This window comes from Denticeps clupeoides, chromosome 3, assembly GCF_900700375.1.
Source record: "Denticeps clupeoides chromosome 3, fDenClu1.1, whole genome shotgun sequence".
NCBI lineage: Eukaryota > Metazoa > Chordata > Actinopteri > Clupeiformes > Denticipitidae > Denticeps > Denticeps clupeoides.
The window spans coordinates 528,385-556,253 of NC_041709.1; the positions used below are offsets into that span (position 1 = coordinate 528,385).

Genomic DNA, 27,869 nt, shown 5'->3' on the forward strand with positions numbered 1-27,869 from the left:
TTTATTAATTATCACACTCGGCTCTCATCTGTGTGGAACCTGCTAAAGAGCCAATTATACAGCATCACGAAAGGCTAAAAAAACACACACAGACGTGGGGTTTTATTACATGAATGTTATGCATTTTCCTTATAAAGACGGTGTTGTCTGTTACTAAAAACCTTTTGGAAATTGTGTGTCCCTATTAATAGCGTAATTCTTGTGCATGCACACACACACACACAGACACACACACGCGCAAACACAGCCTTCAGTCATGGCCCAGTCAGGCATGACTGTACAGGGAGTTGCTCACACACCAGGAGAAATGGCGGCGGGAGCGAGTGGGACCAAGTGAATGAATGAGAGGAGGGTTTATCTAGGCCAGCAGGTAGAGAGACGGAGGACTGGGAGACAACGGAAACGCACCAGCAGCACTGCAGCGGTGCGCAGCGAGGGCTGAGGTTGCGCTGGGACATTGAATGCATGCATGCACATGCTCACACACACAGAATCGCATGCAGATCCACATCAGGGCACGTTGTGCAAAGCGCAAGGAAATTATCGTCTTAGAAACGCAGTAATCATCAATCACAGTAATCATCAATTAGATTTTGATTGATTGGTTTAAAAAGTAATGTGATAAAACTGGAAAGTTCAGTGTTTCTATCAACAACCTTTCACCACGGTGAGCTGTGCATGCAACGCTTAATTCAACGATGAAGTCTGGTTTAGAAGCACCAGAGCAGTCAGAAGCTGTCCTCAAAGCAAAATCTCACCCACTGGCCCCAATCTGCCAGCGTCCCCCTCCAGTTCGGGCACATACTGTATGTAATTCATGTGTCTTCTACCGTCGGGACGCTTCTGTCTGCGGTTTTGTTGATTTTGTGTCCTTTTTGTGAATGCACGGTGGCGAGCACATATGTTTCTTACACCGCCTGTCCCCGACCTTTTTCTGTGTGCGTCCTCTCTTGTCCAGACATGCATAATGCAGGGACCTATTTACCTGCATGCGGTGCATGTATCAGTGTCCACCCTGATCTGTGTCAGTGTGTGTGACAGAGTGCCCAACAAAAATGGCCACACTGTGCACCTTTGTCTTCTGGGATTTGACCGAGGAGAAAATGCATTTTTTAAAATTCCCTGTGCTTTGTACTTCAGATGTCTTCAGATGGTCCATGTACCAATACTCCTTACTCGGCTGCATGCATTACATTCGGGGCTGGTTCCTCATGAAAACTAGAACCTTAAATTAATAGAATATTACAATGTCCATTTCCATAGTCAATACTGTCCGTCACAACCTTCAGTCATGACGAGGCAAGTGAACAGAGAGGAGGACGAAGAGGTGACGAGATGACGAGGAAGACGTCACGATACAGGGGTTTAATGGTGCAGAACAGGACAGGGGAGACATCCGAGACGCTGGTGAACATGTAACGTATCAAAAGACCGAACAGAAATGAACCGGGCAGCTTTATACATTCGACAAGGTGAAAACGATTAGGGAACATGACACAGGACCAACGTGAAACCCCGGTCCGGATCCCGATACCATCCCGGAGTAACCCCTCTCGGACCGGATCATGATATCCCGTTTTTTTCTCGTAGATTCGTTACTACAGCCCCAAGCCATGCCCACACCAAACACACAATAAGCAGACATTAAAGTACAACACGTGACTCCCTCCCCCAACCACCCATGGTTGCCCGGGGTTATCTGACATCTGACATATTTCATACAACTGAATGGGAGGGAGTTGTCTGACATTTAAACACATGTTGCTGTAGAACATGCAAGCCACCAAGCAGAGTGTCTCTGTCCCTTCTCACCATATCTGCCAAATGTGTGTAATTCCCTTCATTTCAATTGACACATGTTCTTCGCCATGTTGCTTGAACAAATTACAGTAATTATGCTTGATTGCTTTCAATCAAATTACCGGCCTCGCCTCATTTGACATGCCTGTTATGCCGACTCCATGAACATCACGTATCGTTCTTCGTATTATGTCACATCCTTGTGCAGTTTTCTTGGCATACTATGACACAAATGCTGCTCTGCAGTGTTATGTCATTTGTGTGACAATACAAACTCTGGTATCAGTCATATCTAGTGAGACAGGGCGACAGCAGGGGGCATGGCCATATTTGGCTGATATTTCTGCTTCAGGAAGAAACAAGTCAGCGGTTTAGGCCAAATTCCAAAAGCTTTGTAGGATAACGTTGGAGAGAAATCACACAGCGAGAACAGCTCTCGGATATAACGCATCATCATGATGACCCCCTAGACCGGGGCGACGGAATATGACTGTCACAATGTGGTCCGTTACTGTCACAGAGTCCAGTAAATTGGGAGGGCGTGTCTGCATGGATCAGACTTGTTTTCCCAGCACATTCCACAGATACTCGGTTGGATTAAGATCTGGAGGATCTGGAGGCAGAAATCACTGCACAACTGACTTTTCTGGTGTTTCTGGTATTTGCATAGGTGAGCAGCAAGTAGCAAAGGGCGATTCAGGAACAAGTTTGGTGTGATTATCAGCAGCCCCTTCCAATGAAAAGTGCTGGAATATGGTTTGAAAATTTGATGAAAAAAAAAAAAAACTAGAAAAAACATACAAAAACATTTTAACACACTTGAACCGAAATGAGTAAAAAACATGATGTGAAGTGTTATGGACAGCCCTGATAACAAAGGGCTTTCCAAGCCTTGCCCTTGGAGCACAAGCGTACCACGAGACCTGCCGCCATGTTGCAACACACTTTATTCTTAACCATTAATATTGGTCAGAGTTGGACACACCAATGATTTTATTTGCTTCTATATAGGTCTTAGTGGTCCCTCAATACTGTATCTGAAGCCGCGGTGCAGAATTACAGCCGCTTTTAGCCAGTCCCACAATGATTTTAACCAGTAAGATTTTCTTAACCATAAGATTTTCTCAGGAAAATCTCAGGATTTCTCTTAAATGCAAATAAGGAAGAGAGGGGCGGGACGAGGAGGAGAGAGCCCTATAAAAGTGAACAAATTCCAGATCCGCCAATCTGAGCTCCAGCCACTGCAGGACCACAGACAAGCCAGGGAAACTCGTATTAATGTTAAATAATGTCACAAAGGGAACTTTTCACAGTAAGGGACCTTTAATGGACTATGTGGATGGAAGAGGTCAAATGTGGACGAATTGTGCATCTCATGCAACAGAATCAAATGCAAGTGAGTTCAAGTGGGGCAGATTCAACTAATGAAGTGAAGTGATTGTAATTTTGATGCACTGCAGCACAGCACACGGTGACACAACGAAATTTGTCCTATGCTTTTAACCCATCACCCTTGGTCAGCAGTGGGCAGCCATGACAGGCGCCCGGGGGGCAACGTGTGGGGACGGTGCTTTGCTCAGTGGCACCTTGGCGGATTGGGATTCGAACCGGCAACTTTCTGATTTCGGGGCTGCTTCCTTAACTACTAGGCCCCCGCTGCCCCAAATGAAGGCACCGCTGGGATACGAACCCAGGACCTCCTGTTTACCAGACAGCCACTCTTACCAACTAAGCTATGGGGCCAATTGTCATATGTTGTTCTTCGGATTCCTGTTTTCCATTCGCGTTTAACTGGTCATTATTATTATTATAATCACGTGATAAATACACACAAATATACTCTGATATTCACACACCAGCTTTCACAAATGCACTGATAAAATATGCATAAAAATGTACACACACGCAAACACACATAGCTTATTCGACCCCTCCCAGAGTTCACACAGTTGTGCCTTTGTCAGCCCTGATGGCCATGTGACAGAGTGTGACCCGCTGTGCACTGGATGGGACCAGCGAGCGCGTGTGTGTGTGTGTGTGAGTGTGAGTGTGTGTGTGTGTGTGTGTGGAGGAGTAGGCATTCGGGCAGTGAAGGCCATGACAGAGCCCCTTATCACGCACAGAGATCCACTACGCCGGTCTCCCACCCACCAGTGGCCTTCTCTCAACAGCCCCAGTGAGAGAAGAACACTGCCCTTCATTGTCTGTGTCCATAACAGCTGCAGCTCTGTTAGCTTCATTTAATGTGGAGAAAGTTTGCGGAATGAAGTCTTTTTTTGGGGTTTTTGTTTTGCTTCCAGGTTGAACACAGACTGGGACACAGACGCCTGAGGACAAACGTAGACGCTTCCCAGTCATGAGCTGTGCATAATTAACGCTGGGTCATGGCTACCTGTAGGGTGGATCTGAGGCCTCGCAATTACACTTTTATGTACATGTTATATAACTCAAACCCACAAAAAGCACAAACAAATACATCTACAACCGCAGAGGCATCTGTATTTGAAATATTTCTCATATATGACATGTATCAAACGCTTTGCATGAGTGTATTAAGGAACGGGCAGCAAAGATGTATGAATGCACGTGAATATTTCCTCCCCTCCAATAACCTTAAAGACCCCTGACACAATCTGTCCCATTCATTCCAGGCAGAAATGGGGAGAACGTTGAGAGACTGTTCTTTTCGGGGTGTGGCTTCTGCAGGGTTGTGTGAAAGCCGGAGCCTTTGTCAGTAATCTTTGGGCAATAATGTACTCTGCATGACTGCAGACGGCAGGACGTTCAAGCTGCTGTAGATATCTTTTTAAAAATGACATCTCAAAAGAAAGAATCTTGGAGAACAATGATTTTAGAGATTATATAGTGGCAGGGCATGATGAAGTGTCCCTCTGTGTCCCTCAGGCAATGTCTCGCTCTTATTCTGCCATCAGTTTAGCAGTAGTCATGGCAGCACCTGCAGCTGTGCTGCGATCAGACAGGGAAATTAGATAGGAAATTTCCCCCAGCTGTTTCTGACCCATTTCAGGCAGAGGCTGGTCTGAATGGGGAGGGGAGGCCAGTCATGGGTCCAGAGTCACTGTGGTAAAAATCGAAGCATCTCACGTGGCGCGAGAGCTGCTCTGAACAGAATCAGAACGTCCTTCGCTACCATGGATTCTTGGATTTTTTTACTTAATAGACCAAAACTGAAGACACAGGATTATGAAATAACGCATGTGAGATTATGTAATTAACATAGAGAGAATGCAAACAAGGCAAAAAGTTGAACCTTTGTGTCTTTCCAAATCAGGGAGCGTTTGCTGCAATTCCGGCATTTCACACTTCAGTGGCTTCTCTCCACCATTTCAAGTTTAACAATGCAGATGGTTTCCAAAAGTCCTGAAGTCCTATTATGCCAAAAAAACTTTCTTATCAGTCACTCATGTTGATGAGCACCTCATCAAGTGGCTTTTGACGATGACAATAGTTAAGACTGCAGTCATGAAGGTAAAAAGAGGCGAAAAAACTGATTGATTAAACATACTTCACTTTCTCCTGATGAAAAAAATACTAAATATGTTTCTAGCATTGGATTCTTCAAATGGCTCCAACTTAGTCACCGTAGGTGCTTTTTACTATGTTGCTATGCTATGTTTATTACTCATAAACTGATATTTTACTTATTTTAATTGATGACTATGCTTGATATGACATGAAACCCAGAAATCCAGTATCTCAAATGATTAGAGCATCACCAACAGTCAAATAAAAATGAATAATTACAGGAATGCCCAACCATTTTCATTTATCCTTTCAATACTTGTTTGGGGCTGAGCGGTTGAAGGCATCCAACATTTTGCACCATGTTCTAATCTTCTGAGGGGCGCTAGTATTTATGTCACCATGGACGCTCAGGGCTTTGTTTCTGTCCTCGGATGTGTGACTCTGCATGAACTGCTTGTCATGTTGAGCTCGGCATAACTGTTCGCTTTGATTACGTCTGCGAGCCCAACATCATGGGTGTCACAGCTTGTCATTTTTGGAGATGGGCCTGGTGGAGGTTTCAGTGGGATTCAAACTGCCAACCTTCTCAACCATCCCAACCTACCCTCTAGGCCACCACTGCCCCTGTGAGTTGCTTTCAGAATGAGAAGGAAGCAGAAAAACAAAAGGTTTAGACCACTACATTCAATACATTACAACACATGTAACGAAGTTGCATATGAAGTACCATGTCTGAGCAAATAATGGTTCCCTCAGCTTTATGACTGAAAAACAATCAATAGGAACTCACCCAAGATGTCCTTCTCTAAATTGGCTAAACTTTTGTGTACTGTAGTGTCTACCTGTGGTGATTTGTCTTGCATATAATGAGCTGTAATTGGTGCAAACTGTGGCATCTCCTCAAATTCCTTCTTAAAGCAGACAAAGCGCCTGTCGCTATTTTCTCTCAATTTGTGAAATAAATCCCTTATGTTGTGTTTGTCTCCATAACTCTCACGCAATTCTAAGCAACAACCCCGTGCTGGCAAATCATGTAAATGCAGACAATTAACTCTGAACACAGAGCAGTGGACCGGTTTGCACTCATTTTAAAGGTTCACGCCTGTCTGTTCTGACCCACACTGCGACCCCGGTGCAGGAAACTCACAGGAATAATTCAATGGCTGATTTGAGTCATGTGGACATCATCAGCTGCAATGAGATCACTGCGTGGCTAGCCTATGATTGAAAACTCATGTCTTTGATCCATAAAAAAAGCCATTATGGCAGGCAGGAAATGTCTTCATCTATATATTTTTCCATCTTTGAGGTTTAGTGTTTTTCCTTTCAGCAATTCATGAAACAAATTTAGTTGAACAAAGGAATTTGTTCAACTTTAGTTCAGTTGACCCTGTGTATAGATTGATAGATGTGGATGAAACAATACACACAATATTGCTGAGTACAATTAAAGAATGCGTTTTTTTAGTCTTTCCTCAAGAAAATCTGTTTCCTAAGTTCATTCTCAACTGGAAATTATATATTTTTTTAAATCTGTGCTAATAGTTTAGTCAATTGGGTTTTAAATATCCAGGGGGACAGTAGAAGCAACTAAAAATTGAAGCGATATTCAATCTATATGCAATTACAGCATGTGGAATGGAACTAATCACCCGCAGGATATAGAAAAATGTAATTGGACAAATGCTCTCTATCATAAAGTGACTTTTTTTTCCATTCCTTGTGTTGTCACTGAGGCCATCTAGGAATGATTATTTCTGGCATGATTGCTATTTTAAGGCAGTTAAAGAGCATGGTGATGTCTGGAACTGTGACAGCACTGTGTGAATAAGTGTAGAGTCTGGCTGGAATTGTTGGGATGAGAACGCGCCCACTGACGTGTTTTCACGTTTCATGATCTTTTCTAAATATAAACCAGAAAGTCCATGACAGCAGATGAGGCCGCTGACACGTGACTGACTTGTTTGTCATATTTCTCAATGTTCTTAGATTTGCATACCTAAAGACGGACATCAAGTATGAATGTGCAATGCAGTCTAACACCAGAATACATGTGCAATTGTGCAATTTTGTGTACAGTGTAGTGTGCTGAATATCCATTGAACGTCACACAGATGCTCTCCACTGTGCTCCAGTGGAAGTGTGTGAGGATCACTGGTGGCATTCCAGTCCGCATCAGTTCCCTGCAGAATGTACAGTATCTCCATATACCCCAACTCCTTGCCCACGTGAAGGATTAAGTGACCCTAATAGTCCCTAATACGATCAATTAGCTTTCGTTATGTTGGCGTAATCAAACGAACCAGCGGACCGGTCAATTACTGTCAGCATAACTGGGGCAGGAGTCATGAGGAGGCCGTGTTATGAGAAAGATTAATAAAAGTGCGGGGACGTTGGTGATAAGGATGGAGGATGGATGAATGAGGGACGATGGTGCTGTGCAGCAGTAGCCCCGCAGTTCCTCCCTATGGCAGGAAGGCGTCTCGAGTGCTACACAACGTGTTACCTCGCTGGCCAGCCCTGCTGTTGGTGTCTGGACGAGGGATCCATGCAGTGCAAAAAAATAAAGTGTAAAGTAAAGTGAAGTTATTGTCACATGTGATACACAGCAGAGCAGCACACGGTGCACACAGTGAAATTTGTCCTCTGCATTTAACCAGTCACCCTGAGTGAGCAGTGGGCGGCCATGACAGGCGCCCGGGGAGCAGTGTGTGGGGACGGTGCTTTTGCTCAGTGGCACCTCAGTGGTACCTTGACGGATTGGGATTCGAACTGCTTCCTTAACCGCTAGGCCACCACTACCCCAAAAAATGGCTGCATGGTGACTTGTGGCACGTGGTCAACTTGTTTTTTTTCCCTGTGACTGAAATTACATCCAAATCATAGAGCAAAAAGTGAAAGTGAAGTGATTGTCACACGTGATACACAGCAGCACAGCACACAGTGCACACAGTGAAATTTGTCCTCTGCATTTAACCCATCACCCTGAGTGAGCAGTGGGCAGCCATGACAGGCGCCCGGGGAGCAGCGTGTGGGGACGGTGCTTTGCTCAGTGGCACCTCAGTGGTACCTTGGCAGATCAATATTCGAACCAGCAACCTTCTGATTACGGGGCTGCTTCCTTAACCGCTAGGCCACCACTGCCCCAAGCTGGTCATCCTCAACACACCATCATGCACAAAAATGCACAGCATGCAGTAATGCTGAATTAGCTTCAATAGAACTTGGCATTTATGTCTTTTGGGTATTAAACCTTGAAACTTAACCCAGGAATCCATTTTGTTGGTGAGCCATAATACAATATGTGAGCTATAATAAAAGAAGAGGGTGGATGATGTCTCTTTAATCAAGGTTCTCTCGCCTTCATTTCCTGGGGACAAGCAACTATGAACCAGATGACCACAAAGTCACAGGTTCAAACCCCACTTACTACCATTGTGTCCATGAGCCAGACATTTAACCCTGAGTGTCTCCTGGGGGACTGTCCCTGGGGGACTACTACTGATACATTCTCATAAATGTAAATATAGGAAAGCAGAGAACCAGAAGAAAACTCCCAACACAGAGAGAGAATGCAAACTCCGCACACAAGGTCCAAGACGGGATTTTAACTGACAGCTGTCAGGTTGTGTCTCTAACCGCTGCGCCACCATGCAGCACTGTCCCATAACTCATTCCATTGAAGATGGACCCAAATGAAGATGTTTGAGCCATACATTTGTATGGCATGCAGGGTTGAAGTTGAACGACAACCTGATCCTAAACACCACAAAAAGGAAGAGGCTTGTTGTTGACTACAGGAAGAAGGCGCAGCATAGTTCTGGACTAGCTCTCCAAGAATCTGCTCCTTGCCTTTTACCACTGTTCCGTAGAAAGTGTACTTACGTATGGACTGTGTATGTGGTATGGTGCTCCACAGGGTCATCAGTTAAGCAACTTTCAGCTTTTGGCATCAGGCAAAAGATACAGAGCAATGAAAACAGCTTTTATCCAAAAGCAATCCAAAACCAACTGTTATCCATATATGTGCTATATATGAAATGTGCAATACCACCTCACTATGTCCGGTAATGTGGAATTTCTTCACACAATGTCTAATAGGCTGTAAAAATCCAGTGCAATTTGTATTTTTGTATATTTTTTGTAACTATATGCCTTACACTGAGTCGACTGCACCATAAATGTCATTGTTCCTTGAGAAGTGACAATGACAATAAAGATTTATTTTGTCTTATCTTTCAGTTTCAATATGTGTCAGGTTAAAAGGTTTTTCATCATTTAAAGTTGCATAGGCGGCAGCAGAAATCATAGGATGGCATTTCTCTTCCATGTCCAGACATTGCAGATTGTCTCCATATTCGGTCCAAGGTTCCGATGCTCTGTTGTGTTTGCATTTGTTTCACTTTAAAAAACAGGTAGATTATCGCCACATTTTTGTCCCAAAAGGTATTGAGTCAAAAGATTGTAGTTTTCACTGCCTTTTTACTGTAACTTTTAGAACAAGGACACCGAAGTAGCCGAGTCAATGCTTTCCATGCCACTAAAAATACAGTGATGAAAAGCTTTATCTGAATTGTGGGCAAGCCGTGCTTTATAATTCTCAACAGGGCGAGTTCAGGAAAAGCTGTGCATTAAGAATAACGCAGCAATGATCGCTGCTGCACAAAAATGAGCACATTTTGGTGACAAATTTAGACATGCAAATTGGGACGCCAATTTTTTCATGTCCATAAAAATGGGCCAAAAACGTGGTTAGATTAGCAGGACATAGGAAAGGGCATGCAGGATTATGAGGACGATGAAATGCAAGCTTCGTCACGAGCCAGATGTAGTTGTTACTGATTACCTGATCCTCATTAGGCATGGGTTAAATGAGAAATGTTGGCAGCAGGTCCCTCGGGAAATGAAGGCGAGAGACCCTTGATTAAAGTGTGTTAGGAACCAGAAAAGGGTCCTCGGCAAGGTCGGGTGAAGAAATTATGAGGTGAGGAAATTGGTGCTGCAGTCACAGAGGCTCTTCCTCGCTAATCACTCATCGTAATGCTCCACGGTGACCATGATTTAGAGCCCCTTTGATCACTCAACACTGTTCCGTGATCCACAAGCCCATCCTACGGACCATTTCTAGGTCACACATGGAACAATGTGCTTTGTGTTGTGTGAGTGTGTGTGTTTGGTTGTACCCGCATCTTCAGACGCTGAGTTCAGGAGGAGCGGAACCTTACATAACACCCTGAATTCATTAATAAGACAGAGATGCCATTGCACTTTTGTCAAGACTTACATAAGCAGCCACTTCACAAAGCCCGGGCCTCTTCTCTGGTGAAAAGGGGTTGACGGAGGACGCTCTGGACATTTTGGGTCGAGGCTCTTACCCCAGGGGTTCTGTCAAGTAATATCTCAGATCCAGCCTCAGGTCTAGAGGTCTTGCTTTTCGTCTTTACACTCAGGGGCTATGTGGACAACAACGGCAACATTTTTTCCTTATTTAGCCCAGAAATCACAAACAGTGTGTCTTAATGGGCTTTGACCCCCTATCTGCTCACGGAATAACACGTGCCCTGCGAGTCAACTCCTTGCTTGATCAAGTGGGATTATAAAAGGTTCTGTGCAGAGGACTTTGAAGAGTGAAATAGCCAGGTTCTCTGAAAGGGCTCCCAAGGAAGCCCCTACATATCAACAAGATTAGGGGCTTGCCCAAAAATGGATCAGTTCTCATTGTGATATAAAAGGTTCTGTTAGGCGAGATGCTAGTGTAAACTGGAACGGCCACTGACACGGTGACCCACGATCCTCCCGCTCAGCTCAGCTGGTGACCACGGGGGTCACACCCCCCCCTGTCCAGACTGCTTCCCAACAGCTCAGTGCTTCAGCATCTTCTGTCGCTCTGTTGTCCTCTCCCCCGCTCTCTGAATGAAAGTGAGGGGGGAGAGAGAGAAAGAGAGGGAGAATTTGTCCTACTTATGTCATATAACACATTTCTCATCATCACCCTAATGGCTGCGTTCTCTGCAGCTTCAAGAATGCTCCGTTGCAATTGCACATTGTGTTCGGATGACCCAGTTTCAGGGTGTTCATCAGATGTAATAAAACATTGTCAGACATATATTTTCCTTCTTTAAATGAATACCTCCTTTGACTGGGGGTAAGAACCAGGAAGTGAGATTGAACACTCATAAATCCTAATAGACTCTGAAACGACCAGCCCGCCTATTCGCATGGAAAGGACCAGAAGCGCAGCTTATTACCATTAAACATATTTAGCCCATCACACATTCAGGACACGTGTCCTTTTTTGATGAGGGTTTTAATTATGGGTGGATTAAAAAGACGGACGTGGCCCTGTTGGATAAATCTGATAAATCTCTCCCAGACCTTTCCACAGGTCTTCCCTTTATAGGCCTCTAGAGAGCCAGGATATTACGTTAAGTAAATATAATTCACATGTTGTAAATTAAAACGAATAAAAGACAGTTAATTATTAGATTTTATGAAAAATCTAGAGCACAGTTTACAAGTTGACAACCCATCCTGTCATGTGACAGCAGTAAAATACAGCCGGAGGAACAGGGATCACAGCTTCATTGGCATGAGGAAGCTGCTTCCAGTTTGTCTGCAGAATGTGCTAGAAGAAACTAAGTCCATAAGAATGCAGCGAATACTGTCCACTGATGGGTGGAGTCAGATGGGGTGCATTTTCATTTATTTCTGATGATGGCCTAGAAGGTGCCAACATATCCAGGGATGAGAACTATATGGGTGTAAGTGACATTTTTGGCAAAATGAAAATATACATTTCAAATGAAAGATCTTGATTTCTTCTGGCAAAAAAAACATGAATTAATTCTTAATAACCAAATCACACAATAATCACACAGATGCTGCTGGTTCCAAAAAGGTGCTTACGAGTAAAAATATTGGAATGAAATATGGAAAACAGTTCAGATCCTGCAGCTCAGTGGAGTAGTACAGAGCTGTCAGCTGATCCGTGTGCATTTTACAGTCACTCACTCGCCACACTATGCAATTACGCTGAAAGGTATTACTGTACTCGCACTCTAATCCAAGGCATGACTAACCCATCTATATGGAGAGAGATAATGACCTTGCTGAACTTTTTTTTGATGCAGCGGAGGGATTGTTCTCTTTTTTAGAAGAGCCTCTGCTGCATTCATGCTTTCCCGAGAGCAAAGCCGCCCACCTCTCTGTAACAGCCAGGGTTTCTGGGAAATGCAGTTTCTCTTGGAGTCCATGTCAAGGCCGGGACAGCTGCAATCTCGCCTGCTGAATCTGGGCCATGGCGCTATTTGCTGTTAGTTGCATGGCCAACGACACATCATCCATTCATCACCATCACAGGCTAAAAGCCACTGGCTCTGCAGGTCATTAAAAGACGTTCAAATTCTTACACCGTTGGTAGGACGTGATATTGACCACAGGTCTCACCGGTGAGCAACGCTGCAAACAGGTGGACGGGTCCTGAAAACAAGCACTTTCACGGTCACCATTCCACAGCAACTTCTTTAGTTTTTTGTCTTTATAATACTCAGCACAGCACAACAAAATGCGTACGCTGCATTTGACAGTGGGCAGCCATGAAACGGGGACCTCCGCTAGGCCACATACTGCGGGTGTGCGCAGAGAAAGATGGAGGGGAATGGGGTGGAGAATGGCTACAGGGAAGGACGATCATCTCACATCTGCTTCCGTTTCACACCTCGACTGCGCATGTGTGTGTGTGTGTGTAATAGTGGGAGAACGGTGAGGATGAGATATGGGAAATATGCGCGTTTCTTCATGCATGCTGTTATTTAGCGTGTGAAAGCGGCGTTCTGCGTGTGCTCTGGTGAGATTTATCTGGCGAATGGTCCTCGCTTGTCAGCGCGTGTGTACGTGTGAATGATGCTGATGTTTATAGATATAATAACAGGCTCCTAACTGGACGGCTGTAGGTGTGTGTTTATCCAGCGGGCCGAGCGCACTGTGTGTGTTCAGCACCAGCTGAGCAAAATTTGTTCTGGAATAAAATAAATACGGGCCGTCTGTGTCGCGATTGTGAAAGCGGTGCTGTTTACGATCGATGGGGCAATAATCAGGGGTGATGCGCTTTTAAAAGACTGCTTCTCAACGCTGTTTTATTCAGTGACACGGGGGTTTTCAGAGGTGCCGTATATTATGGGGGTGATTGGCCTGGTTGGATCGACTTTCTGAGGCAATGGCACTAAATTGTATTTGTTTTGCACATATACTTTCATGGTATGATATCCTCAAATCTCATGAAAACTGACCAGATCTCCTCCCTCTTCTGCAGCAACGGGGTCCGTGAGAAGAGAAAAGACACCAGAAGAGCTCGACTGGATCGGAAAACGGTGTCAGACTAGAAGAGGGAGAGAAAGTGAAAGGAAAACGGGGCGCTCGTGAGAAAAGGAGAGGTGGATGACTGCAATCGCCAGGAGAACGAGAGCCGAAAGGGAAACGATGAGGGCAGGGAGCCAGGGGGATCTACCGTTTCCGCCCGCTGTCCCAAAGTGCCATTGGCTCCACTGACAACACCCCCCCCTCCATCCGTCTGCTGGGGAGACCCCTGATATGAACCCCTGCTCCTGGGACACACGGAGGTAGTCCAGCCCAAGCTCCACGGCCCAGGTGGCTCCACCAACCATGTCCTGGTAGAGCAGGGTTTCCAAAAACTGCCCTCAACGTGTCAACCTTTCAGTCTTCTCAGATTCTTCCTGCTTCCAAGAACTAAGGAACACTGACCACTCTGCAAGTCTCCTTGTCTCATTTAGCTTTTTGATTTCCGGGTCTGGACCATGGGATGCCGGCAGAGCTCGGAGGAGAAGGAGGCAGCTCGCCGCTCGCGACGGATCGACCGGCACCTACGTTCGGAGAGTCAGCGGCAGCGACGTGAGATCAAGCTCCTCCTGCTGGGCACCAGCAACTCGGGCAAGAGCACGATTGTCAAGCAGATGAAGATCATCCATAGTGGGGGCTTCAACCTGGAGGCCTGCAAGGAGTACAAGCCGCTCATCCTGTACAACGCCATCGACTCGCTCACGCGCATCATCCGCGCCCTGGCCACGCTGAAGATCGACTTCCACAACCCCGACCGCGCCTACGACGCCGTGCAGCTCTTCGCCCTCACCGGCCCAGCTGAGAGCAAGGGGGAGATAACCCCAGAGCTGCTGGGTGTCATGAAGCGGCTGTGGGCCGACTCGGGCGTGCAGGAGTGCTTCTGCCGCTCCAACGAGTACCATCTAGAAGACAACACTGCCTACTACCTGAACGACTTGGACCGGATCTCGGCGCCCGAGTACATTCCCACCGTGGAGGACATCCTGCGTTCACGTGACATGACTACCGGCATTGTGGAGAACAAGTTCACCTTCAAGGAACTCACTTTCAAGATGGTAGATGTGGGCGGCCAGCGCAGTGAGCGCAAAAAGTGGATCCACTGCTTTGAGGGTGTCACCGCCATCATCTTCTGTGTGGAACTCAGTGGCTACGATCTCAAGCTCTATGAAGACAACCAGACGGTGAGCAGCAGTAGACGCAACAACAGTGGCTAATGGCCGATATTAGCACAAATGCTAACATGACAGAGTACGACCCCTTAAAGCAGGCAGGGCTTGCAAATGTAAAAAACAAGAGTTGGTCAGGCTGTCCTACAAGTTAAGACCAGCTCGAGCCAACTATCAGCACTGTGATGAACTTTTTCTGGACAAAAATGATCTCACGCACAGTTATTCCCTGTAAAAGTCCCAAGTTATTCGTGCTAACAACATTCAGTACAAAAACTGATGAATGAAGGTGTCAGGTAGGATGTGTCAAACTAAACTTGACAGCTGATAGCCTGTGTTGCACGCTGGAGCAAGAAGGAAGGGAACTGTTCTCGACACACACACACACACACACACACACACACACACACACACACACCATCAAACACTAGCTCATACATGGGCACTTGATGTTTATCTGGGCTCTGTCATCGCCCAGACCACCCCTCTTATTTCCTGCCTCTGTTTATCTGTCCAGTTCACGCTTACACTCTGCAGTTCTCGTAAAATGTCATCCAAAGTGATAAAAGCGACAGGCGCCCCCCACCCATTTCTGGGTGTTGTTCATTCCTAAAGTGCTCGTGGCAGGTGGGTCTTAGGAACAACCTGACCTGAAGGCAGGTGGTCAGAGGCAAGTCCAGCAGGTCAATGAATTTTAATGACTTGTAAAACCACAAAGAAACGTGGTCAATAGTGAATGTGTGGAAAGGCCGTAGGCCACTGTGAACAGTCCCTCTGAGACACGTTAGCTCGCCTACAGCCCACCATGGCGCTGCTATATCTACTTCCACTGTGAGCCGTCAACGGCCATCAGCGTCAACGAACAGAGCGTTAAACTCTCCATCAGCATCTGAACACTAACGTGGAAATACACTCCCAGGCCCCGCCCTGCCCCTCCCTACAGAGGCCGTGCATGTTATACAACGTTTACTGCGAAAGATTAGAAAGTGCAGAAGCAAGAAATATCAATTAGCATTTGAGGTATAAATAAATCGGGTGATAATTGAGTTCACAGAGCAGGGTGTCGGTGAGGCACCTGTGAAAATGAATCCCTTCAGAGCACACAGGAGGTAAAAACGTCTTTGTGTGTGTGTGTGTGTGTGTGTGTGTGTGTGTGCGTTAGAGAGAGACTGTGTTTACTCCTCGACCTCGACAGAAAGAGGGAGAAACGAGGAGGAAATTAAGAGACGAGGAAGAGAGGATATTAGAATTCCATGTTCTCAGTGGCAGCAGGGTGAGTGTGGACAGTTGTGGCGCTGGTGATGAGGGGGGACCCCACCCTCCCACAGCTCTGATGCACCAGCCACTGTTGCTCTTTAATGGTCAAATGCACCTCAGTGGCGGCTCATACTCAGTCTGGCTGATATCTGAGAGCAAGCAATTGAAAAATGTCACCAACACACAGGGCTTTTCCTTTTCACTTTTGCAGTCGGGGGATTGGTCACTCTGACAGTAAAAGCTGACAAATTTTATACTGGTACATGTACACACATATTATGGTTTATGGTGTTTGTAGAGAAACTGCGTAAACTCCATTTCCGCTGCACATTAAAACCCGGAACAGACCCTAATGTGATTTGTAGTAGTGTTCTTAGTGTGGTTCTTTAACCTTTGGAGAGAACTGGGGGGTGTTTTTCAGATCGTATTTGGACCAGATGTAGAGGTAGCACTTCATGTTCTTTTTTATTTCGTTCCACGGCTCATGCTGTTTTACATGCAAAGGGACAAAACACGAAAATTGATTCTCATCAGCTTTTACTTCAATTCAAAATGTTGATCGATGAACAACTGAGTTGGACTCGTGGGAACGTTGCCAACATGCTGTGTTTCATATGGCACCTCAGAAATATTCCCCAGGCTCCCCCAAGAGGGTTTTGGTCTACTTTGCTCCGAAGCTGTGGTACAAAGCCACCTCTCTCAGTCAGCAAATACTCCAGGCAGGAACAGATGGAGAGCATGCAGGTAAAGATCCGGCGATAATGAAAGCGATGCCCCCCGGGGTAATTGGCCTCAGCCAGCACTGTAATGACGGCCACCCTGGCCAATCACCTTTAACCTACCGAGCCTAGCACACATGGGCTGCTCAGGTCGGCTGTTCCAAATGCCTTTGAAGAGTCAAGGAGGTTGTGAAACATTAGGTAGGCATGTTGGAATGGTGTCACCAAGACCGATTTCTCTTGAATTCTCTGAATGTGTTGTAATGAGGTGTTACGTAAGAGTGCCGAATGAGACCTGCCCGCTCTGTAGCGTCCTCAGAGGATGCAGGCTGATTGCTTTATTTCATTTATTGACACACATTCTCCACCAGGCCAGGCAGAACGCTAATTCCCTGTCTTTATGCATTGAGAAAGGCAGCTGAGATGAAGCAGTGGATTCACTGAACTGATGAACGTAGGGTTGGTGCGTTTGTTTTGTGGAAAGTTCCTTTCGGGTGACGGTGCATTCGCGGAAAGTTCCTTTTGGGTGACGGTGCATACAGACGTTGGCAGTGCAGGGCACTTTGCCGGAGAAAGAATTAATGCATACGATCAACAGTGTGGTCAGATTCCTTAATTGATTCCTCAAGCTCAAAAGCCTTCAAACATGATCCAACATTACACAGAGGGCCATTCCATAATAGCAATGATGTTTTTAAAAGTGAAATTGCCATTCCCCCTCTCAATCTTCCTTTCCTCCATTCCATTTTGTAGGTCCCATGGCTGTCTCTAAAATAAAAAAAAAAGTTGTCATGGCAACAGCTCCCTAGCAACAGGCGAGTCAAACGCTCCTAATCCCTGGCTGTTGACAATGAGCAGGGATTGTGTGTGTGTGTGTGTGTGTTTTACAGCACTGTGGTGGAAAGAACAGGCAGGAGACAGTGTGCATTTGGGACAGAGAGTGTCAGCGTGAGAGAGGCGCATGGGTGGAGCGAGATGCTGTTGGAGGGTGAGGCTGTGCTCTGTCAACAGGCACAACTTGTACTAATTTCACTTGTTAGATGACTCTACATTGATAAGGAGTTTTCTTTTTGGGGTACAAAAACCCTAAATGAACTTTAAATAGTAGGGGTTGGCAGATAATCAATTTTACATATATTCATATTTATATATATATTATTCCAGTCTCTTCCGTGCGGAGCTGCCATGACGGGAGCACCCTTGAGCTCTTTAGGGAAGGTGATACATAAGACCTAAAATAAAAGGAGGTCACAGAGGCGCTAATGTTGAGCCGAACCCATTATTGCCCAAACACCCTGTGAAACAGAATGAATTTGAATGTCATATCATAGGAAACAAAAAATTATTGTATACCAACGAAATGCATACTAACAGAATGAAACAACAAAATAACAAAAATGACCCATAAATTAATATTTTGTAGTTTTTTGTAAAAAGAAGACACGTAATGTAACGCCATGTAATAAACAAAGAAAACAAAACTATAGCAAACAAGACAAAAAGTCTTGTTTTAAGTCTCTCCAAAGCGAGGGAGCTTTTACTTTAGGATTACTTGCATAGTTATTATCAAAATTGAAAGTGAAATGCATCCAAATGAATGGAAAATTCAAGTTATGCATAAGAGCAAATTGCTGCATTTTGACTGAACCACATAGAAATTGGCCAGATTGGCCAAACCCATCGTATTGCTCATTATAACTCTGATCAGTATTCATACATGCGTAGGGTACGATGAAATAATCTGAACATATACCCTCAGCTACTCTTCAACTCCTACGCGTTAACCTCGGACCTCATGAAAACAGCATCTGAGCTGTATCAGACACACCTCTGTAGGTAGCACTGCTTTCTATGATGAGACGGGGGGCTAATGAGATGTTGCTTCAGTCTTTTGCTCCTCACAGGGTCAAGGTGAGCAGCACTATTTATAGCAGCACCTGGGAAGATCAATAGAGCAGGAGGGTTAAACAGTAAATATTACTAATTGCTCTTCTCTTTACTTAATCAATGTCTGTTAGTTCAGAGCCTGCTAATGGCCAAGGCTGAAAAATGAAATATTACAGAGAAGTAGACGGCAATATTCACATTAGCTGTTTTCGATGGATTTTAAAGGTCTCACCGAAATCCCAATTTTGATTGATAATCCAGATTTTGTGTACTATACTGTGAATTGTATTATAATTTCAGACCTTTAATTTCATAATAATGAATGAATCTCTGAATCAAATACTATTATTTAAAGAAAACAAGGACATTTTCGTAATTATGTTTGTAATAATATTCATAATAAATGATTGCTTGTGGGAAGTATGCACATATTAATCACTACGGAGATGTCCACAGCCGTCTTTAGGTCCACAGCCGTCTTTAAGTCCACAGGTTCAATCATGGCTGTCTGGCCGTTACTTGGTTCATTTTTTTACCACGGTGATATGCTCTTTGGTCAGTTAAGCATAGAACTTTTTAAATATAAATATATACTTTACATCCACACACACTCACACCATTGGACAGTCCACCGAGGTTGTATGCTCTCGAACGGTGTGAGGAAACCGGAGAACTCTGAGAAAACCTGTGCAAAAACAGGGAGAGCATGCAAACGCCACGGTTAATCAACAGAATTATAAAAGACAAAAAAGGCTTTATGAAATTGAGTTGTCTATGGATGAAGTGTAAAAGGCTAATAAGGGATTTGTAATTTTAGAAGAATGCGGTTAATATTGCCTATTCTCAGCTTGGAATGGTACATTCACGCTGCGCTAACACCATCCATTTCACCACGGAAGCAGCTGTGGCCTCAGGGTGGCCCAGAGACATAGAAGCATAGCCATGCAATTTGGCACAAAATGGGCCGGTCCGTGCCGAAACCCGGGCTTCCAGCCGCATTTGAGAGGCGCACCGGCTGTGCAGAGCCACTGATCTGCACCAGCACAGTAACACAGCTCCAGCATTACCGCAATTTACCGCGAAATCCCACGCCGATACACGACCTGTGCAATGGAACGTCAGCAGATCAGAAGGCCAATTTTGAATGTAGGACTTATATTATTGTTCAGACATACTTTTTTAACTCAAAATGAATGTGACTTAAAAAAAATTATTTACATACATAAAACAAGATTTGGTAGTTGTATGGATCTTGAGTTTTGTTGGTATTTCTGTCACCTACAAGACAAATTTTTTAAAATCCGACTGACAACTGTCACGCCCTCAGATTTAAACCCGTTCATGTGCAGATTGGGTTTCTCCTCTGTTGCTGAGGATGGCGTCCGTGATGGTTGTGATTTTTGGCTCGTGATTTGGCCTTCAGAAACACAGTAAAATGGAAAAGATCTGATTACTTTTTCAAAGGACAAGGAGCACAGTTATAACCCCAATGTGAGCCCAGCAGGATTTGTGTTCATTTGTGTCTTCATTCCAGTTTATCAGCATTGAACCGCATGCAGACGTCTGTTAGAACCAGCGAATCGTATTTACTGGAAACAGAGAATTAACATGCTGCAGAACCTCCTCATTAATACTTAAGCTTAATTAATGGTTGTGAGTCTGGAGGGAGCCAGGGAGAGACTGCGAGGGAGACTGTGGGGGGGACCGCTACACTGCGGTAGGGAAGTGGTGTGTGCACTCACCCACCTTCTCTCTCTCTCTCTCTTTCTCTCTCTCTCTCTCTCTCTCTCCTGTCTCGTTCGCTTTTCACCCCCCTTTACTCTTCTTTACCCGTGATCTTGTTTTCTTTTTTAAGCGTCTCTGCACATAGGTTCCATCACCTCGAACGTCCTGGGGAGAAGATGTGTGTGAACGTGTGTGTGTGTGTGTGTGTGTGTGTATGTGGGGGTGTCCGTGTTGGACACATGCTGGTCACTGACTGAGTGACCTGATTAAGAATGAAGGAGTCAAGAAGGTGGGGGCTGGTGGGAAATTTCAGGGCGGGGTCTCATTTTCGTCTCTGCGTGTCTCTGAGGATCTTGTCTCCTTGTCTCAGCAATGAGATTTAGTGCTGACATCTGACACAAGCGCAGCAATCCAGACATGAACTAAATAAACGAAGAAATTATTTGTTTTCTCCACCCACTGTTTCATGGCTGATGTATCACACGTCTGACCTGATCTCAAAAGCCGGAGAATTCAAGAGTGGAGCCAAGGATGTAGTTTTCACTGGAGTGGAGAAGAAATGACACTTGGGGTACATTATGCAACGACCGACCCTGACACTGACGGAATTCATGGAGTTGCGTGTGGAGATGCCAGAACATCTCCCCATGCTGCATCCATTGTCTTCTCCCTCTCCCTCTCTGGGTGGGTCTTGTGATTTGCTCTGAGCACCATGATGCTTTGTGTAACCTTTAAAACAGCGGCCCAGTCTTCATGTCAGGCTCCTCCTTTAGTCACAAGCTGTTGCTCTTCACCATGTGAGAGCAGCTCCTATTGCCTCTTCAGACACAATTCCATAAACACCCTCATATAGATCCGATCGATTCCAAACGCGTGTTGTTTGTTGATCAGAATTTTCTCCTGGGTGCCTCAGATGGCTTTGCGGTGCGGCTGTCGGGAATCGTGACTTTGTGATGTGCCATCAGGTCAATATGTGGGATGCGTAGATGGATGTGAAAGATGTACATTGTCTATTTGTGGTCAGTCAGAGCATTTCCTAATGGCTTGTTAAATAATAAATATTGCAGGAGCTTCCTGCATGGAATTTGCACTCCAGTTTCCTCCCACAGGTTGGGTGAGGCGGTGAGTCTAAATTGGCCCTGGGGGTGTGTGTTCATATTGAGATGGTGTTGTAGCACCATTGATTCCTTGGAGAGACCCACCCCTCTGGGTGAACTTTGTTGTTTGATTGCACTGAATGCATTACAAGCACATAGGGGTTTCGTTGAATGCTGCACATAGGGGTTTTGTTTCTTGGGAAATGTTTTTCCCTTAGATCATGAAAGCATATTGTTTTTTTGAAAAGTGAGCTCTATAAAATGGATCTATAAAGATTATTAGGATTCTAGTATATTTTAGTGTTCTTCTGGAAATTGAAAATATTGAACTTTCAGTTTGAAGCAGATCAATGAGCTCAATGCTCGTCAATCACAATATGTAAGACAAAACCCTTATAACCCTTCAGGAATCAGCCGTGTGCACTTTATTATTCAGTAATTACATTTTGAATAGAACCCCAGGAACAGGAAATGTGGCTGTATAAAATGAGATGCTATGTCGGTAGTGACCTTGCATGCTCTCACTGGTGAGGTGTGCCCAGAATGGAATTTTAAAGTGTGGTTCTTGATGAGATTTGGGCCATCAGTCTGTCTTTGTTGCATTGCAGGAATAAATCATTTGGATTGACCTTTCAATTGGAAAATTCTAACGTTATCATTGGTTGATTGACAGGCTTTCTCAAAATTCTGCAAACAGACCAAATATCTATCTTACAACGCAAATCAGATGTCTTCAAAGCTTCCTTTGAGCAAAGTGCTCTATTCAGACACAGCACCGAGCCATTGGCAGACAGCTGCCATCGCTGTGCGTGGAGTCTCCTGGGTCCCACCACTGTGCAATTTGCCTAGAGTTGCAGAACATCCAATTACCGTGTGCTACCGTGAGGAGACCCACCAGGAGGCCTGGTGGTGAAGATGCAGAGAAGCGCCAAGGGAAGGCTTAGACATGCAATTTCCTCCCAGTTCACCAGTGGGGCTTGGCAGTGATGGAGAGATGTGAGCAAAGTGGTGCAATTTAGATCACACCCACTGGCTTGTTGGTTTTTGCAAAGTGAGTTTATGTCATTGACTTTTGAAAAATGTCATGATATTGATAAGTTTTCGTACATTGAAAGCTTAGATACATTTCATTGAACTATGCTTGTAAAAAAGCTGTAGTTGTTTTTAAAAAAAAAAATTTGCATATATTCTGTGCTTCAAAAAGGGTCTACCCTTTTTTATTTACCTATTACATGAATATGTTAAAGGTCCCATGACATGATTATTTATTGACATTATTATTATTTAACAGTAATACTAGTTCCCCTAGACTGTTTATGGTCCTGCAGTGGCTAGAAATGGCGATAGGTGTAAAAACTGCTTCGGTCATTCTGCTTCGCCATTAATAGAGCGGCAACTCAGATGGTTGGATCTGGAATTTGGCCCCTTATGTTGTCATAGGGAGACAACAACCTCCCCTTTCTCAGGCTTTGTCATGTCCACCAACCATCATGGCTTGTAATCGTGCAAAGCATTTCTGTTGCTCAGCGATAGGTTTCATAAAATGTGTTTTTTTTAGTTCTGTAATGTGAGATGCTTTAAAAACAATGGGTTGGTTTAATTTTTTATTTGCATTTAAAGCTACAGACACCAAAACGGCACATCCTGGGGAAATCTCATTGAGTGATTGTATAAAAGTGCCTGTAATTCTGCACCAAGGCTGAATTTCGGAAAGAGACTTCAGATACAGTATTAGGGGACCACTAAGTCCTCTATAAAAGCAAAAAATTATTGTTATTAATGTTTAATATTTAATATGTTAAAATAAAGTAACGCTAGCTGCTGTGTGCTCACACGTACATATTGAGTCAACGTTAAAGGGTCGGCCTGTCCGGCATGCTGGTTTAATCTGTAACAAACCCAATGCTGTAATAGTTTTAAATATTCTAGCACGCTTTACCCTTAAGAATTCATTTGAAGTAATATTTTAAAAGAATTCATTTTAATCATGCTAGCACATCAGTGTGTGTTATAATTATGTGAGGGCAAGGAGGCAGGAGCGCAAGACTTTACAATTCATTTATTAACAAAACTAACAACATAAAAGGACACAGGGGTCAGACAAGAAAAAATGCAAAGCAGATGAATATGCAATTTACATGCAGACCAGGGGGTACACCATAAGACAACAGACAGGGACAAAATGCAGGGAGACTTCCAATACCGTGTCTGGAATCTGTGTCTATAAAGCACTATCTGGGGACCTAACACTTATATTCTACATCAGGGGTTGGAAACCTGATCCATGGAACGTGAGGAGGTATTGGGATGACCTCTCACTTATCCCATAATAAAGGTATGTAGAGCCATGGAAGAACCTCTGCCACTGGCTGATGGAACAGTCTTCTGAAAGAGCTCACCCATTCCAAAAACTCATCCTTGTGCAGCTCAGTGAACTGCTAAATGAACTTGTCTCTCTTTATTTTGAACCTGACTGGGAACATTGGCATGAGACGTTCTCTGTGCCAAGGCAGGTGCCAGTCATGTGGTTTGCTATGTGGTAAACTCTCTGTAACCTCATGATAACCCTCCATTTGTGAGCAATGGGCAGCCATGAATGGCACCTTGACGATTCAGGATTCAAACCTGCATCCTCTTGGTTCCTTAGCCATTACGGAACCTATTTAGTAGAATAAATGACCTTGTCATACATATCTTCTGTATCAGCAGACATATACATTAGTAAAACAAAACTCTTGCCATAGTAAGGCAGGGGTCAGCGGATAAACAAGCACATTTCTCTCAGCTCCGGTTCAGGAGAGAGAGTGATGCAAAAAGAGCCGGAGTGGGGGAAAGAGAGGGAGGGGAGGGTTCAAGTGCAGGTCTTTGGCTGAATTAAGCCGCCTGGGTGTGTTGACACAACACAAAGCAGGTCTCCTCTGGAGGCCTGGGCTTGGCAGTCGGAGTTCAGCCCCTCTGAGATGCACCATTTACCTTACACCGGCACAGTTGCAGCCGTGTATTCACTTCACCGGCCCTTTAAACCTGCTCTGGCTTCTGCAAGAGGCTGTGAGGTGGGGTTTTTTTGTGGTGCTGACTGCAAGATTTTGTGAGAAACAACTGAAATGTTGTTAGGTGGAAAAGTTAAAAGGAAAAGCAGACAACAAGAATTGCAAGTTGAAGAGTGTATGACTCTTCTGGTTGCCCGATGGTTGCTCTTTTTTTCCATGTCTGTAACTTACAGACCTGGAGCTTGGACGCTGTTTGCAGATTCTGTGCAAAAGGTTTTGCTTCTATTGGAACAAAGCTGGTGGATCAAATTTGTTCTAATGTTTTTATACCAGTTTCACAATTTTTCAGTTTTTGGGCAACTATGTGGTGTCTGAGATGGCCACACAATGTCCACCTAGTCGAATAATTATCCTAATGATCGAACGCTTCCTTCTCCATGGAATTATTCCCCTTCCAGGTCCAGGTACTTCTGACTCTTCCAGCTTTTTTTGTACCTGTGAGTGGCCAATCAGAATCTGTAGTGGCATGAAAACAAGGCCTGGATTTGGACAATGTCTAGGGGGACATCTGTTATGCACGTGCCACACAGTCGCAGGCTCACACCCCACCATCCTGAGCAAAGGGGCTGTCCCTGTAACTTCTTCCTGGACATCGCTCTGATCGAGAGAGGCGACTAAAGTCTTGTTTTCTGTGTAAGTCACTTTGGATGAACGTGTCAGCTAATGAATGCAATGTGAAATGAGTTTATGCAACACGATTGGTCAGGTTTGCTGGTCTTCAGGGCAAAAGACCACCTTATTCTGATATGGTGAGCACTGTGAAAGATCAAAACAGTCAGTTTGAGCTGGACTTTGTCCTTCTGACCCACCTTCTCTTCCTCCTCAGAGCCGTATGGCAGAGAGCTTGCGCCTGTTTGACTCCATCTGCAACAACAACTGGTTCACCAACACCTCGCTCATCCTCTTCCTCAACAAGAAGGACCTGCTGGCCGAAAAGATCAAGCGAATCCCGCTTACTGTCTGCTTCCCGGACTACAAGGGCCAGAACACCTACGAGGAGGCTGCCGTCTATGTGCAGCGGCAGTTCGAGGACCTCAACCGCAACAAAGAGACCAAGGAGATCTATTCTCACTTCACCTGCGCCACCGACACCAGCAACATCCAGTTTGTGTTCGACGCCGTCACGGACGTGATCATCCAGAACAATCTCAAGTACATCGGCCTCTGCTAGGACCTGGGGAACGGGGGGTGGGGGGTGTAACGTCATCAAGGTGGTCTTTGGGGTGGTGCTCAGTACAAAGCCTCTTCACCATTGACAAACCGAGAAAAAAAAATGCAGCGTTAGGCAAAATGTCTGCCTGTCTGTCTCCCTCCAGGTCAGGTCTGATTGACAGTGAGAGCAGTTGGGGTAACGCTGAGGGTGAAGGGGTGATGGTGTCAAGTTCAAATGACTGAGAAAGATACGAGGCAGTGATATAAATGTGTTTGCACTGAATATATGAATATGTAGACACACACTCACACACAAACACACACACACAGAGTCCACCCACCCACTGACATAGACAGACAGACACACACACGCTTATGTGTTTTTCCACACAGAGGGACTGGGGATCAACTGTCAAGCACTTGTTTGACGTGAAAACACTGGAATTTATAGAAATGCCACCATCACCTTCAACCTCCTCAATATTATTATTTTGCCTGCCAAACCCTGGATATAGCAGGAGATCTTCACTGTTTTAAGTTATTATATTTGCCTGACACAAGTAATGCTGCTTAAAAAAAGGTGATATTAAGAAAAAAAATTAAATAAATTGATTTAAAATACAGATTCTCTTCCCTCATGGATTGAGGACAGTTGCTACCACTGGACTGAAGGACAGGAAAGACAGGACCTACTGTACACAGAACATCGGGCCTTACAATCCGGCACCGTTCCAAGTGTAACAACAGCAGAGGTCCAGAGCTGAAGATACTTTATTTTGTGTTTTCTTGCCTGGGTGAGTGGGTTTTTTTTTTTGTTCGTTGGTCCCATGCATTTAGGTTAAACATCCTGTCTGACAAAACAGTGTTAACACTAAAGTGTTTCATTAAAGACCATTCCGGAATTAAGTAAAAAAATAATGAGTGCCAATTAAAATTGTAAATAAGCCAGGCCAAACATTCATGTTAATTTTTTTATTAAAAGCCTACAGATGTGCATGTTTTTTGTTACTTTTAGAGTTTTTTTTTTTTGCTTTAATTATTAACACCCCGAATGTACGAGTCAAACACTGTGTACACATGTACAGACGTATTCTCAGAGGTATTTATTGGAAAGAGTTATTGTAACGTAAAGAGTCATTGATAATTCGCACAGTCCAGCCCAGCTCGGTCCAAATCCAGCACGTGAATTTAATTTTACAAAATGAATAAAGAAACTAACTAAAAAAAATCATGCTGGAGACTGCAAAATATTAACGAAATGATAACGTAAGCATTTTCCTTTTTACCTTGTATCATTGGAATGAACTTTGTCCCTTGGTATAATATGTAAATATTCTGTGAGGTGCACTCTGTGACAAAAGGGGGATCGCCGAAGAAAGACTACGAGAGAAGAAAGCCCAAACCCACCACCCCGTACCTCCACCACCCCAACTCCCGTCTACGGATGCGATTAACAACTCAGCTAAGGGCTTCAGGCTTGACTTCATAGGATGTCCACTGAAAACAACAGCAACAACCAACAAATGGTTTAGGAAAATATATTTAAAAAAGAGAACAATAATGCTAAATAAAAGAATTATGCAAATTGTGTTTGAGGTTTTTGAGGGTTTTTGTGTGAGGTGGCTTTGGTGAGTGGGGGTGATTTTCCTTAAAGGTCTGTGGTCCAGCAGTGGCTAGAAATGGCGATATGTATAAAGAGTGCTTTGGTCATTCTTTTTCACCGTTCAGAGAGCGGCAGCTGAGATGGTCGGATCTGGAATTTGGCCCCTTATGTCATCATAAAGGAAAAGGTTACCTCCCCTTTCTCATGCTTTGTCCACCCAGAGAATTTCCCACCCCTGCACTATCTACACCAACTGTCATGGCTTGAAAACATGAGAAGCATGGCAGTTGCTTGGTAATTTGACGTAAAAATTAGCAAAACAAATTTCGTTCTGTCACACGAGCCTCTTTAGAACCAGTGGGTTCTTTTCATTTTGTTCTGGAAAAACGGCAAAACTTCCTGCATCCTGGGGAAATCTCTTGTGTGACTGGATTCTGTTCCAAGGTTAAATTTCAGAAAGATAAATTCATTAGGACCACTGAGACCTGAGAGCAAAAATAATTCATATTAGGGAACCTTTAAATTGACAAAGAACTGCACCTGCCACGTGAATATGTCACCTATATGATGGG

General features: G+C 44.5%; 1 protein-coding gene and 1 non-coding gene across 2 annotated transcripts in view; one reads left to right on the forward strand and one right to left on the reverse strand.

The window, feature by feature from the left end:
• The window catches only part of gnaz (guanine nucleotide binding protein (G protein), alpha z polypeptide), a 35,717-nt gene extending 8,433 nt beyond the window's left edge, over positions 1-27,284 (forward strand). Inside the window, exons 2-3 of the mRNA XM_028973009.1 lie at positions 13,598-14,822; positions 25,369-27,284. Of these exons, the coding sequence (XP_028828842.1) occupies positions 14,100-14,822; positions 25,369-25,713 (1,068 nt within the window). The 5' untranslated portion in view covers positions 13,598-14,099 and the 3' untranslated portion in view covers positions 25,714-27,284. The remainder of the gene's footprint in view (positions 1-13,597; positions 14,823-25,368) is intronic.
• Positions 3,470-3,543, reverse strand: trnat-ggu (transfer RNA threonine (anticodon GGU)). Its single transcript has one exon. It is a non-coding gene; the product is annotated as a tRNA-Thr (tRNA).
• Positions 27,285-27,869: the final 585 nt, after the last annotated feature.